The sequence below is a fragment of the Mustela nigripes genome, chromosome 1, assembly GCF_022355385.1.
Source record: "Mustela nigripes isolate SB6536 chromosome 1, MUSNIG.SB6536, whole genome shotgun sequence".
NCBI lineage: Eukaryota > Metazoa > Chordata > Mammalia > Carnivora > Mustelidae > Mustela > Mustela nigripes.
The window spans coordinates 189,242,538-189,257,594 of record NC_081557.1 but is presented as its reverse complement, the minus strand read 5'-3'; the positions used below and the strand labels follow the sequence as shown (position 1 = coordinate 189,257,594).

General features: G+C 34.4%; 1 protein-coding gene across 4 annotated transcripts in view; it reads left to right on the top strand.

Moving 5' to 3' along the window:
• The window catches only part of SCLT1 (sodium channel and clathrin linker 1), a 175,766-nt gene that overhangs the window by 39,462 nt on the left and 121,247 nt on the right, over positions 1-15,057 (top strand). For all 4 annotated transcript variants that reach the window (XM_059378370.1, XM_059378371.1, XM_059378369.1 and 1 more), the window contains exons 6-8: positions 2,139-2,274; positions 7,884-8,006; positions 10,065-10,130. In XM_059378370.1, coding sequence (XP_059234353.1) covers positions 2,139-2,274; positions 7,884-8,006; positions 10,065-10,130 — 325 coding nt within the window. The remainder of the gene's footprint in view (positions 1-2,138; positions 2,275-7,883; positions 8,007-10,064; positions 10,131-15,057) is intronic.

Sequence of the window (15,057 nt, the reverse complement as noted above, 5' to 3'; positions counted from 1 at the left end):
AATGGGGAGAAGACATGAACATATATTTCTCCAAAGAAAACATAGGTGTCCAACATCTGAAAAGGGGCTGAATAGCATTCCTCATCAGGGAGATCAAATCAAAACCACAGATACTACCTTACACCTGTCAGAATAGCTATAATCAGAAACACAAGAGACAGCAAGTGTTGGCAAGGATGTGGAAAAAAAAGAACACTTGTGCACTGTTGGTTTGGAATCCAAAATTGTGTACTCACTATAGAAAACAGTATGGAAGGTCCTCAAAAAAGGTAAAAATAAAACTATACTACAATCCAGTAATTGTACTACTGGATATTTACCCACAGAATACAGAAACACTGATTTGAAAAGATATATGCAACCCTATGTTTATTGCAGCATTATTTACAGTAGCCAAATTAAGGAAGCAGCCCAAGTATCCATGATGAATGGATAAAGAAGTTGTGGGTATGTGTGTGTATACACCTGCAATGGAGTATTAGTCACCCTTTAAAAAAAAAGAATAAAATCTTGCCATTTACGATGCCGTGGATCAAGTTAGAGTATAATGTTAAGTGAAATAAGCCAGTCAAAGAAAGACAAATACCATACAATTTCACTCACAAGTGGAATTTTAGATACAAAACAAGTGAATACAGGGGGTGTAGAAAAGAGACAAACCAAGAAACATGGCCTTAGATGTAGAGAACAAACTGATGGTTACCAGGAGGGGGGGAGGGTGAAACAAGTGATGGGGATTAAGGAATGCACTTGTGTATAGAATTGTTGAATTGCTGTATTGTATGCCTGAAACTAATGTAACACTATATGTTAACTATATTGAATTTAACTATATTGAAATTAAAATTAAAAATTTAGAGGTGCCTGGGTGGCTCAGTCTTCAAGTGTCTGCCTTCAGCTTAGGTCATGATCCCAGAGTCCTGGGCTCCCTGCTCAGTAGGAAATGTGTTCTCCCTCTCCCACTCCCCCTGCTTGTGTTCTCTCTCTCATTGTCTTTCTCTCTGTCAAATAAATAAAATCTTAAGAGAAATTAAATTAAAAACTAAAATAAAAACCAAAGAATACTAGAAATATTTTAAAATATGAATGTGTTATTGATAAAATTTTTAACTAGGAAATAATCAGCAACCTCTGCCCTTTCCTTAGGGAGTAATTAATTTTTTTGTTGTTTCTAAAGTTAATTATTCTGTGAGTTTCATGTGTTTGATGAACTTTGCTTTCAATGAATATATTCTAAAAATTAAGATTGAAGTTTTCTAGTTTCAAGGAGATTTTTAATATCAGCAGGTAATTCTCTTTATTTTAAATGGATGGATGCAGTTTCTTTGGGAAACTACCTTGAGATGTGTTTATTATAAATAACATTTTCTGCTTATAATTTATGCATTAAAGATTTTTAAATTTTTCTGATACTATAAATGTATTTTTCCTTTTAGGTTTGTATCATTTTAAAGTAAATCAGTCTTTTAATGTGTACTTCTATAGCTTTCTTTTGCTAGCTGTTTTAAAATATAAAATATTTGTAATTTAATGTTAAGATTAATATTGAATTTAAGGTTTTCAGAGTTATGGTCAAGCTTATGTAAAATATGCTGAAATGTAAAGCCTCTAATCATCTTGATTGCATAACTAGCAACAACTTTATTCTACTCTGTTTATTAACTGGATTAAGTAAGATGTTAACTGAGTTTTGTGAAACACAATGTAGACAATAAATAATCCAACAATATTTTATATCCAATTTCCTTTTAATTGACTACATGAAACCACGGTTACAGTTCCATTTTTTTTTCTGAATGGCTTGTTTCATAAATTAATAAGATATAATATCTGAATTTTACCTTCTTGAATAACTAAAATCTCCTTAGGACAAACAGAATTATGCTTGAATTAATTATGACAAATTTAATGCATTTGAAATTGTTATATTTTTATTTTCACAGCACAGTATTTAATGGTGATTAACAATTTAATTTTTGAAGTCTACTTAAAACTTATTTTTGTGTAAAGAATTATTTTAAATAAATTATTTTAAAGACTGTTTTTTGTGTACAAATGTTTATTTAGTTTACCTTCAAATAGTGATAACTGTTGGTAAAATGAAATTACATTATTACTGTGTTAACTCTTTTCTGAAGGTTGCACAGTGAATTAAAAAATGCTGTTGAAAAGCAACTGGAGACCCTTCCCTTTGGCATAGATACGGGAAATGATATGTATACAGATGATGAAACAGCCAAGAATTTACGAGAACAATTACAACTAGCCAATCAAGTGAGTGATGTAAATTTTTTAAACTATATTCTGAATAAACAGAATCTATGTTAATCATTATTTATGAATGATAACAACAGAATAGCAAAATTAGTACTTACTGATTTTCTACAATTTATAAGAATAGTTAACAACTAACAAACTTGTAATATATACCCTCCCTAGTTGTTAAAAATATAGCTACCAAATGTATATTTTAATTGAATCATAAATCTGTTGACATGATTTTTATGTCTTATAAAAATATATTAATGCCAGGAGTGCCTGGATGGCTCAGTGGGTTGGGCATCTGACTTGATTTTGGCTCAGGTTGTGGCATTGAACACTGCATCTGGCTCCATGTTAAGGAGAGTCTGCATGAGATTCTCTCTCTCCACCTGCCCCTCCCCAAACTGGCTCACATGCATGCATGCACTCTCTTTCTCTAAAATAAATAAATAAATCTTTAAAATATATTTTTTAATGCCCTAAAAATTTTTTAAGGAAAAAAATAATTATCTACTCAGCTAAATTTACATTTTTAGTTTTCTGTGTTTTCTTCTGATATGGTGTTTTCCTCAATTTTCAAAGAGTATAGAATTATATTTCTCAAAAATTGTACTTCTTCTAATTACTTCTCCTTTTTTCCTCCCTCATAGTAATTGAATTATTTGGGAAGCTATGTTATATATACCTTGTTTTCAACACTGAAAATGTATAATCATACATAAGGGAATTTGGGGTTTTTTTAATCTTTTTTTAAAGATTTCATTTTTTTGCTTGACAGAAAAATAGCACAACTAGTCACAGCAGCAAGCAGAGGGAGAGGGAGAAGCAGCCTCTCCGCTGAGCAGAGAGCCTGACATGGGGCTCAGTCCAGGACCTTGGCATCATAACCTGAGGCAAAGGCAGCCGCTTAACTGGCTGAGCCACCCAAGAGCTCCAGGAATTTTCTTTTAATTTACAGTTTTATATCCTAGGCATCTCATATCTGTATGGATTTGAAACTCTGTTCTGCTTTCTAGCTGTGTGTCTCAGTTTCTTCATTTATAAATGGAGATTACAAATTCTTCATTGCAATTTTGATTTTATAGTTATGTATGGAAAATCATTTTTTGTGCCCTACAAATTTAATTTTAGAATTCTGATACTTATGAAAGTGATATTTAACTGATTAAATTAAACTGGATTTAAACAGTCTGTATTTACCATAATAAAAGAGCACGTATTTATTTATTTTTTAAAGGAACATGTATTAAACTGATTTTTTTTTATGTGTAAAGGGAAGGGATTTGAAAAAGTAATAGAGGAAAAAATAATGAGAAAGCATACTCTTCCAAACTTTTCCAACTTTCAAGCTCTAGTTTGAACTCTGTTCAAAATAATAATATCAGAAAGGATTGGTGAATATTTATATAGAAGTAAATGGAAATTAATTAAGCCGTGTGAAGGCTTTCTAACAGGCTATCAAAATTAGTGCACAATATGCAATTCTTGATACTCTAGAAAAAGATTATGATAGACCATATGTAAAACAACCCCCTGTTACATACCTTAAATATATACAATGATTATGGGGTTTTTTTCAACTTTGTTTATTTGACAGAGAGAGAGAGATAGGAAGAGAGGGAATACAGGCAAGGAGAGTGGGAGAGGGAGAATCAGGCTCCCTGCTGCAGCGCACCATCCCAGGACCCTGGGATCATGACCTGAGCTGAAGGCAGACGCTAAATGACTGAGCCACCCAGGTGTTCCATACAATGATTATTTGTCAGTCATACCTCAAAAAAACTGAAAAAAAAATTTTTTAAAGAGGAAGTGGAATGAAAACTAGATAAGATTTGTAATTTCAAAAGACAAAACAAAAACAGAACCCTGTCTCAAAAAGATCTCTCTGCAGTACTTTTGTTGCTATAATTTCCAATGTGAAATTTTATTAAAACTTCAAAATTACTTATTCTTTTTTTCTTATTAAACCAAACTTGTTCTCTCATTCCTTATCTTTTCCTCCTCCTGCCTATCCTCTCTTTGCCTTTCTCCTTCTACATTTTGCTCCACCTCACATTTTTTCTCTGAAGATGGTTCTATTTTTTTTTGCTACATTTTGGATCAGTCACTCCACAGAAGATTTGATGAGGTCCACCTGAGCAGTCAAAAAGGAGAAAGCTGATTGGTTATAAACAAATTTCCCACAAAATCTATAATGTACTTTTTAAATATAAAATTTCAACTAAATGAGAGTTTAGGCAATCTTATGAAATATAAATAATAGAAGATGTTAATAATGCAATAGTATAAAAACAGTGATGTCAGATATTCTGCTTATGGTTCATATATGTCTAAGTATTTTGTTTTTAAGGTGGGATAAAACATAAAACTGTTTTGGTATCACTAAATTGAAAGACCTTTGTGTTATACATGAAGACTAGCTGAATCCAAACTGAAGAGATGAAAACTAAGTTAAATACAATTTATAGTAAAAAATAGAATAATTTTTATATTATGTTTTATCAAAGTAATAAACATGAAGAACTTGACTGTTCAGATATCTTCATTTATTTCACAAGTATTAATTAGATGTCTATTAAATATCAGGCACTGATAGGCAAATTGTTGAGGATACAGTACAGAGTGTTGATCCTTGCTTTTGTGGAAAACAGGCTTTTGTTTCAACAAAACCTCTCATCAGACTTCTTGAGTTTGTTCTCTATTCTGTTTTCTAGCTCTGTAATGTTGGAAATGTCTTTTGTATCTTACTTTCATTTATATAGAGAGATTATAATAATTCTTATCTTATGGAGTTCTTATGGTAATTCAGAAATTCCCATAAAGCACTTAATGTAATAACTAACACACATGTAAATTAATAAATTTACCTATTATTTTTATCATCATCATTGTGAAAGAGGAAGGTAATTAAAATTGAGTTCAAAAGCTGTTGGGTAAAGCAAGTATAATTGCCTCGGGAGCTGATAACATTATTAAAATATTAAGTACCTAACTTAATATTTTTAGTTTGGAGTATTTTGTTCTGATAGTGTGATTTGTAAAAATCTCTCTGGAGGGCACATTGGCAGTAAGAGCCTTAGAAGTGTCTATATCCTTTGACCAATTAATTAGATTAGGATATCACATAGATTGTAGGAATATATCCTAAGAAACTGTGTGAAAATTGATGAATAAATATGTGTGTTATACTATTATATATGATAATGAAAATTAGGAATAGTTTAAAAATCTAATAATATGGAATCACTTATATTGTGATTTTTCAAATAATGGGTTATATACCATTTAAAGAATTTATATTAGTACATTGGTTCTTAATTTTTTTGTGCATTATATTCTCCTAAGAGCTTTTTGAAATAGAGATTATTATTCCCCTTACCCAAGCTTCTGATTCAAGAAGTCTAGGCTCAATAGTTTTGTGTTTTTAACAGTTTCTGAGGTAATGCTGATGGTTTAGTCCTGTGAGAACCACTGCTTTAGAGAATTGGTTTTCTAACTATTTGTCCAGATAATTCTTACCATCAGGCAGGTTTGTAAAACTGCAGACTTTTGAGGTTATGATGTGTCTTCCTGACCATTCTACTGAGAAGAAAATGTTCTTAAGGAATTGAAATGAATTGTCCAGGATCATTCAGCCAGAAATCAGGGATTGAATTTAAGTCTTATGGCTCCAGATTCTGTTTGTCTACAAATTTTAAAACTATGTAAGTTTTAGGCAAAACTAACCGATGATGTAAGGATAGTAGTTACTTTGAGGGAATAGTAGTATCTTGAAGAAAGGGCTATCAGGCTTCTAGGTGCTAGTAATAACATTCTCTTTCTTGAACTGTGTGCTGGTTACATAGGTTCAGCCACTTTGTGAAAATTCATGATTTTCATGTGTGTTTTCCGAATGCATGTTATACTTCAGTAATAGTTTCCTTAAAACATATGAACCTCTATTTATTTTAAATGTATATTCTTTATCTTCTTAGAATGCTTATCTTTTCCCTATACCTTGTTACATTCTTACTAAAACAGAGTGGATTAGTTCTGACCTGGGATTTAAAAGTTTGGGCTTTGGGGGCACCTGGTTGCACAGTTGGGTATCTAACTCTTGGTTTTGGCTTAGGTCATGGTCTCAGGGTGGTGGGATTGAGGCCAGTGTTGAGGCCTGCAATGGATTCTGCACTGAGTGGGGTGTCTGCTTAAGATTTTCCCTCCCTCTCCCCCTCTCTGTATCTCTCTCTCTCTCTCTCTATTTTTTCAAGTAAATAAATAAATCTTTTAAAGTTTGGGCTTTGGAAACAAAGAGGTAAAGTTTTCTTCCTGATTCAGTCAACAACTTCCTGAGGAACCCTCAGCAAATGGCCAGAACCTGTTCTACTTTTCTTTTTAGACAACAAAAAGAGAATAATGCTCTGTGCCTACTAGCTTAGCATTTCTTACCCTTTTGGTTTCGGGACCCTCCTCCAGGATGCTTAAAAATTATTGTGGACCTTGAAGAACTCTTTTTTTGTGGTTTACATATCTATCAATATCATATTATAGATTAAAACTGAGACATTTTAAAAAACAAATGGGAACTGAAGAACAGATTCCACTACCCATCAGAGAGAGGACATTACATCATATAAACTTTGGAAAACTTCAGTGTACACTCATGAGACAATGAGAGTGAAAAAGGCAAATAATGTCTTCATATTAAAATGAACACAATTTTGACTTCAGGGGTCCCTATATCACACTTTGAGACTTGCTATATTGAAAGAATAGTTAATGACTCGAGAAAACTCTAATTGTAAAATGCCAAATGAAAATAGTATAGTACACACAGTATATTGTCTGATTCCTAATTTTGTTAAAAGAACAGAAATACAAACTTTTGTTCCAAAATCACATTTAAAAACATGAATGCATTCAAAATTTATAAAGATGGTTATACCTAGACACTAGCAGTATTTATTATCAGGTAGTAAAATTACAGGTAATTCTTATTTTCTGGTTTGCTATATTTTACCAACTTTCTACAACATTTATTACTTTTATGATCTGAAAAAAATCTAGTACTGTATTGGGGCAGTTTTCTTCTTTAGTAATTTTTAAGGCTTACATCTTATAGGACAAAAATCGTGCTTTAAATCCTTATCTCTGATTTAAGAGTTAAATTTTAAGGATAAGATCTGAATGAAAAAAATTCAGCATAAGGAATTTCATCTTTAGGTTTATTCTCTGAAACATTTTTGTTTGTTTGTTTGTTTTGTTGTTGTTGTTGTTTTTTAAGAGAGAGAGAGAAGGAGAAAGGGCAGAGGGTGAGAGAAAGTCTTAGGCATGCGGCACACTCAATGCAGAGCCCAGTGCGGGGCTCTGTCTCACAACCCTGAGATCATGGCCTGAGCCAAAATCAAAGGTCAGACGCTTAATCAACTGAGCCACTGAGGCTCCCCTTCTCTGAATTGTTATTAATACAAGTGCATAAATCAGAAATATAACCATATAACTATACCATCTTTACACAAGTTCCATTTTTATTTTTGTGACTTCATATACTAGAATTCATTCTGCAAAACAGTATGATTCATTTGTACTATGCAATAGCCTGATAACAGTTTAGTGAATTCTTGATTCTTTTTGTGTTATAGGAAAAAACTCAGGCTATGGAACTCTGGCAGACTGTTTCTCAGGAGCTGGACAGACTTCAGACACTTTACCAGGAACATATGACTGAGGCCCACATTCATGTAGTTGAAAGTCAAAAACAAAAGGTAATCTCGGAGAGAGAGATCCGGAAGAATTTACACTAAAAATTGGCAATGGCTGTCTCTTATGGGTAGGAATATGTTTTAATTTTTTTAAATGTACGTGTGTTTGTATTATATGATTTGCTACCATATGTATTGCTTTTGTAATAATAAAAGGCTGTAAATTTCAAAGAAGTATTCTTGGATTTCATGGTTCTCTTACATATCAATTTTCATGTATATCTTCATTCTTGAGAAACTCCATTTTGAAGAGGAATGCCCAAATGTCTCCTGTGTTATTTATGTTAAATCTTTGCTGGTTAGAAAGTTCTTGGACAGTTAAAGCAATGCCTAGTATACATTAGGTTTTATAATGTGATTATCAGTGAAAGCTGTATTTCGTTCTAAGAAGCAGCTATATGATGATTCTGTATAAATGGATCCCTAGAGCTTATATATTGGCTTGTGACAGGAGCTATTATGGCCAGTGAAGAAACCTGCTCAAATATAATGACAATACTGTGTGAAGTGAAAATGTTAACACTCTTTCAGTTACCTCTAAAATAGATGTCAAGTGTATTCAGCTTAAATTAATCAGAATAGAATTATACAGTAGGAAGAAATCTTAATGATTATTAAGGCATTCTTTCTATCCACAGCTAGAATGATTTTTGTATTCTTTCAAAGTGGACATCTCAGCTTTTGCTTATACCTCTGTTGACAAAAACTTACTATCTCAGAAGACCATCCATTCCATTGAAAAATGTGCCTCCTTGATCCTTCCATTGGTTCTTTTTCTGCTAGAAACATTGAGAACTATGGGGTATTCCAATTTTGATCCCTTTTCTATGGGTTTTGAGAAGGCAGATGTTTAAATATATTTTTATCACTCCTTTCTCTCATTTATGGACTTTCCAAATTCCAGTGTATGAATGTTTCTATTACTATCATCATAATTGGGAATTTCTACCTAAAGGAGTGGCAATAATACTTACATGATGCTTTGCAGTTTACAAAATGGTTTTTCTATATATGCCCATTTGAAAGTAGCCCATATGTAGTCTGAGCAAGACCTTTACCTCTGAGGGAGGGGACTCTCTTGAGGGAGAATGGACAAAATGGTTGAAGGGAATTGAGTAGGGAGATAAAGGCTTCTAGATATCAAATGAATAAGTCATGGGAATAAGAGGCATAATATAGGGAATATAGTCAATGATATTGTAATAACATTGTATGGTGACAGATGGTAGCTATACTTGTAGTAAATCATAGCATAATGTATAGAAAAGTTGAATCACTGTATTGGTTGTACACTTAAAACTAATGTAACATTATATGTCAACTATATTCAAATTTTAAAAATTATTTTTAAATACACACACGCGGCACTTTATCAAAAAGAAAAGGCTTTTACCTGTGAGATCTAGAAACTATTTGTAATATAAGTGACTACTCTGAGGCTATTTCCTCATCTAGGTCAATCAACTCCTGTGGTATTTTTTTTTTTTTTTTACCTTTATTCTTGTACTGTAGCTGTGCAGTTAGGTTTTTTTTGTACAAGCGTTTACAAATAATACTTCATTATTTTTATTTCTTTAGTTATCTATCAGCCTTTAGTTCTGTCATCCAACATATTAATAGCCCCTTCCATCATAACAGATAATCATACAGTTGGAAACTTGGGCTTTCAAGCCATGAGACTTTTAAGAACGGATGAGGCAATAATTCCTGTGCCACGGTTTATATTGCAGTTTTTGAGTAGGTTTGAATGTAGTCTTTCAGTATTGTACAATGTCTCTCCAATGTCTTTTTACTAATAGAGTGATTTCTAGAAATAATGCTCGTACATAAAACATAAATAGCCATGTTTGTTTCTACATTGTCACCTTATTTAACTTTGTAGTCATTTAAAATGTAGTCATTTAAAAAATTATTTCTTCAACTGCTAATTCACACAGCAACAGAAAACATCTAAATTCATCTAGACTTAAGCATAATTATTTTAGACTGATTTTAGGTTAATTTTACATATGGGCTTTAAACAGAATGTTATTCATGTACACCTCTACCTTCCTACTGTAGGATCAATTGACCAAATTTCAACGGTTGACCAAGCAGCTTCATGTAACTAAAGAGAACATAGAAATGGTAAGTGAAAATATCCATTTAGTGTACTGTTGATAAAAACTAGAAATTGTGACTTTAATATTTATTTATGCTAATAAAAATCAATAACAGAAAGGCCCATATATGGGAAATGGAAATAAGTAGGCAGTACTCTTTTCTCTTTATCTATCTTTTCCTTTCACATTCAATAACATGTCTGTGTTCACAATACTTACTGGAGACCTAAAGCTAATATCTTTCTGAGCTATCACCTAATCTAATAGTAATCTTAGTGTCCTTGGTGGTACTCTTGAGAGTAATCTAGACTCTGAGCTCCTCAAGAGTAGGACTCAGGCTTTATTCTTAGTATTTCATTTAGCATGCTGGTAGGTATATAATAAGAACTGTGGAACTGTTAAATGAATAACCAGTTTCTTAAGAATAATAGGACATTAAGAATCATTTGTTAGTTCAACTAACAAATGATTGGTACATCGAATTTAGATGTACCAGTTACACCAATAGATGTAATTGGTACATCTAAATTTCTTTTTTTTTTTTCTAAAAGAAATGCAATAGTTAGCCTTCCTTGTGCTGCTCACTACCTTTTTTCTCCTCTCACTTTTCTTTTCCTTTCTTTCTGGAATTTTATTTTACCTCATTGTTGAGTAATACAATTATGACATCCCGGGTAATTCCTCTCTTTCCTTTCTTCAGTTTGCTTAGCACCTCTGCTAATTCTCGTTATTACTTAATGAAAATGTCTTTGTTTAACAGTGGAGTTGTGCCATCAAAAGTAAGTTATTAAATTTTTTTCTGCTTTTCAAAATTTTCTCCTTAACCATGTTAAAAAATATATTAAATAAATTTCACCTTATTTCACTTTTGTTACTTCTAATCACTTAAAATTTTTGATAACATACTTTGTAGACATTTTAAATAGTATTAAAGTACTCCAGAACTAAATGACCGATATCTATAATTAAGAAATCATATTTCTATATGAAATTAATAGTTAAGGAGAGGAAGAGTCAAGATGGCGGAGAAGTAGCACGCTGAGACTACATCAGCTAGCAGGAGATCAGCTAGATAGCTTATCTAAAGATTGCAAACACCTGCAAATCCATCGGCAGATCGAAGAGAAGAAGAACAGCAATTCTGGAAACAGAAAAACAACCAATTTCTGAAAGGTGGGACAGGTGGAGAAGTGAATCCAAAGCCACAGGAAGATAGACCCCAGGGGGAGGGGCCGGCTCCTGGCAAGCGGTGGAGCAACGGAGCACAAAATCAGGACTTTTTTTTTTTTTTAATTTTTTATTTTTTAAAAACATATATTTTTATCCCCAGGGATACAGGTCTGTGAATCACCAGGTTTACACACTTCACAGCACTCACCAAAGCACATACCTCCCCAATGTCCATAATCCCACCCCCTTCTCCCAACCCCCCTCCCCACAGCAACCCTCAGTTTGTTTTGTGAGATTAAGAGTCAAAAATCAGGACTTTTAAAAGTCTGTTCAGCTGAGGGACATCGCTCCAGAGGCTAAACCGGGATGAAGCCCATGCGGGGTCAGCGTGGCCTCGGGTCCCGCAGGGTCACAGAAGTATCGGGGGTGTCTGATAGTCGCAGAGCTTGCGGGTATTGGAACAGGAAAACCGGCTACAGAGACAGAGCCGACAGTAAGATCAAGCTCGGGCTTACCTTGTACTGGTCGCAGGCTCGGTGAGCTCGGAGCGCAGCCGGAGGTCAGGCAGACCAGGAATAACTGGGCGCTGTTCTCTGAGGGCACACTGAGGAGTGGGGCCCCGGGCTCTCGGCTCCTCCGGGCCAGAGACCAGGAGGCTGCCATTTGTATTCCCGTCCTCTGGAACTCTACGGAAAGCACTCAGTGAACAAAAGCTCCCGAAAGCAAACCCAAGCGGATTACTCAGCCCCTGGTAAGGGCGGTGCAATTCCGCCTGGGGCAAAGACACTTGAGAATCACTACACCAGGCCCCTCCCCCAGAAGATCAACAAGAAATCCAGCCAAGACCAAGTTCACCTACCAAGGAGTGCAGTTTCAATACCAAGGAGAGCAGCAGAATTCCAGAGGAGGAGAAAGCAAAGCACGGAACTCATGGCTTTCTCCATGTGATATTTTTAGTCTTGCAGTTAATTTAATTATTTTATTTTTCATTTTTTTTCTCTTCTTCTGATAAAATTTTTTTTAACTTTTACCCTTTTCTTTTTTAACGTTTGTAACTAGTTTATCTAATATATATATTTGTTCTTTTTTATATTTTTCTTTATTCGTTTTCGTTTTTTTTTAATTCTTTTTTTTTTCTTCTTTTTTTCTTCCTTTCTTTTTGAATCTCTTTTTATCCTTTTCTCCCCCCTCACGATTTGGGATCTCTTCTGATTTGGTTAAAGCGTATTTTCCTGGGGTTGTTGCCACCCTTTTAGTATTTTACTTGCTCCTTCATATACTCTTATCTAGACAAAATGACAAGGCGGAAAAATTCACTACAAAAAAAAGAACAAGAGGCAGTACCGAAGGCTAGGGACCTAATCAATACAGACATTGGTAATATGTCAGATCTAGAGTTCAGAATGACAATTCTCAAGGTTCTAGCCGGGCTCGAAAAAGGCATGGAAGATATTAGAGAAACCCTCTCGGGAGATATACAAGCCCTTTCTGGATAAATAAAAGAACTAAAATCTAGCCAAGTTGAAATCAAAAAAGCTATTAATGAGGTGCAATAAAAAATGAAAGATCTCACCGCTAGGATAAATGAGGCAGAAGAAAGAATTAGTGATATAGAAGACCAAATGACAGAGAATAAAGAAGCTGAGCAAGAGAGGGACAAACAGCTACTGGACCATGAAGGGAGAATTTGAGAGATAAGTGACAACGTAAGACGAAACAACATTAGAATAATTGGGATTCCAGAAGAAGAAGAAAGAGGGGAGCAGAAGGTATACTGGAGAGAATTATTGGGGAGAATTTCCCCAATATGGCAAAGGGAACGAGCATCAAAATTCCGGAGGTTCAGAGAATGCCCCTCAAAATCAATAAGAATAGGCCCACACCCCGTCACCTAATAGTAAAATTTACAAGTCTCAGTGACAAAGAGAAAATCCTGAAAGCAGCCCAGGTAAAGAAGTCTGTAACGTACAATAGTAAAAATATTAGATTGGCAGCTGACTTATCCACAGAGACCTGGCAGGCCAGAAAGAGCTGGCATGATATTTTCAGAGCATTAAACGAGAAAAACATGCAGCCAAGAATACTATATCCAGCTAGGCTATCATTGAAAATAGAAGGAGAGATTAAAAGCTTCCAGGACAAACAAAAACTGAAAGAATTTGCAAACACCAAACTAGCTCTACAAGAAATACTGAAAGAGGTCCTCTAAGCAAAGAGAGAGCCTACAGATCAGAAAGGAAGAGAGACAATATACAGTAACAGTCACCTTACAGGCAATACAATGGCACTAAATTCATATCTCTCAATAGTTACCCTGAATGTTAATGGGCTAAATGCCCCAATCAAAAGACACAGGGTATCAGACTGGATAAAAAAACAAAACCCATCTATATGTTGCCTCCAAGAAACTCATTTTAAGCCCGAAGACCCCTCCAGATTTAAAGTGAGGGGGTGGAAAACAATTTACCATGCTAATGGACATCAGAAGAAAGCAGGAGTGGCAATCCTTATATCAGATCAATTAGATTTTAAGCCAAAGACTATAATAAGAGATGAGGAAGGACACTATATCATACTCAAAGGGTCTGTCCAACAAGAAGATCTAACAATTTTAAATATCTATACCCCAACGTGGGAGCAGCCAACTATATAAACCAATTAATAACAAAATCAAAGAAACACATCAACCATAATACAATAATAGTAGGGGACTTTAACACTCCCCTCACTGAAATGGACAGATCATCCAAGCAAAAGATCAGCAAGGAAATAAAGGGCTTAAAGGACACACTGGGCCAGATGGACATCACAAATATATTCAGAACATTTCATCCCAAAGCAACAGAATACACATTCTTCTCTAGTGCACATGGAACATTCTCCAGAATAGATCACATCCTCAGTCCTAAATAGGACTCAACTGGTATCAAAAGATTGGGATCATTCCCTGCATATTTTCAGACCACAATGCTCTGAAGCTAGAACTCAACCACAAGAGGAAGTTTGGAAAGAACCCAAATGCGTGGAGACTAAACAGCATCCTTCTAAAGAATGAATGGGTCAACCGGGAAATTAAAGAAGAATTGAGAAAAATCATGGAAACAAGTGATAATGAAAATACAACGGTTCAAAATCTGTGGGACACAACAAAGGCAGTCCTGAGAGGAAAATATATAGCGGTACAAGCCTTTCTCAAGAAACGAGAAAGGTCTCAGTTACACAACCTAACCCTACACCTAAAGGAGCTGGAAAAAGAACAAGAAAGAAACCCTAAGCCCAGCAGGAGAAGAGAAATCATAAAGATCAGAGCAGAAATCAATGAAATAGAAACCAAAAAAACAATAGAGCAAATCAACGAAACTAGGAGCTGGTTCTTTGAAAGAATTAATAAAATTGATAAGCCCGTGGCCAGACTCATCAAAAAGAAAAGAGAAAGGACCCAAATAAATAAAATCATGATTGAAAGAGGAGAGATCACAACTAACACCAAAGAAATACAAACTATTATAAGAACATACTATGAGCAACTCTACGCCAATTAATTTGACAATCTGGAAGAAATGGATGCATTCCTAGAAACATATAAACTACCACAACTGAACCAGGAAGAAATAGAAAGCCTGAACAGACCCATAACCAGTAAGGAGATTGAAATAGTCATCAAAAATCTCCAAACAAACAAAAGCCCAGGGCCAGACGGCTTCCCGGGGGAATTCTACCAACCATTTAAAGAAGAACTAATTCCTATTCTCCTGAAACTGTTCCAAAAAATAGAAATGGAA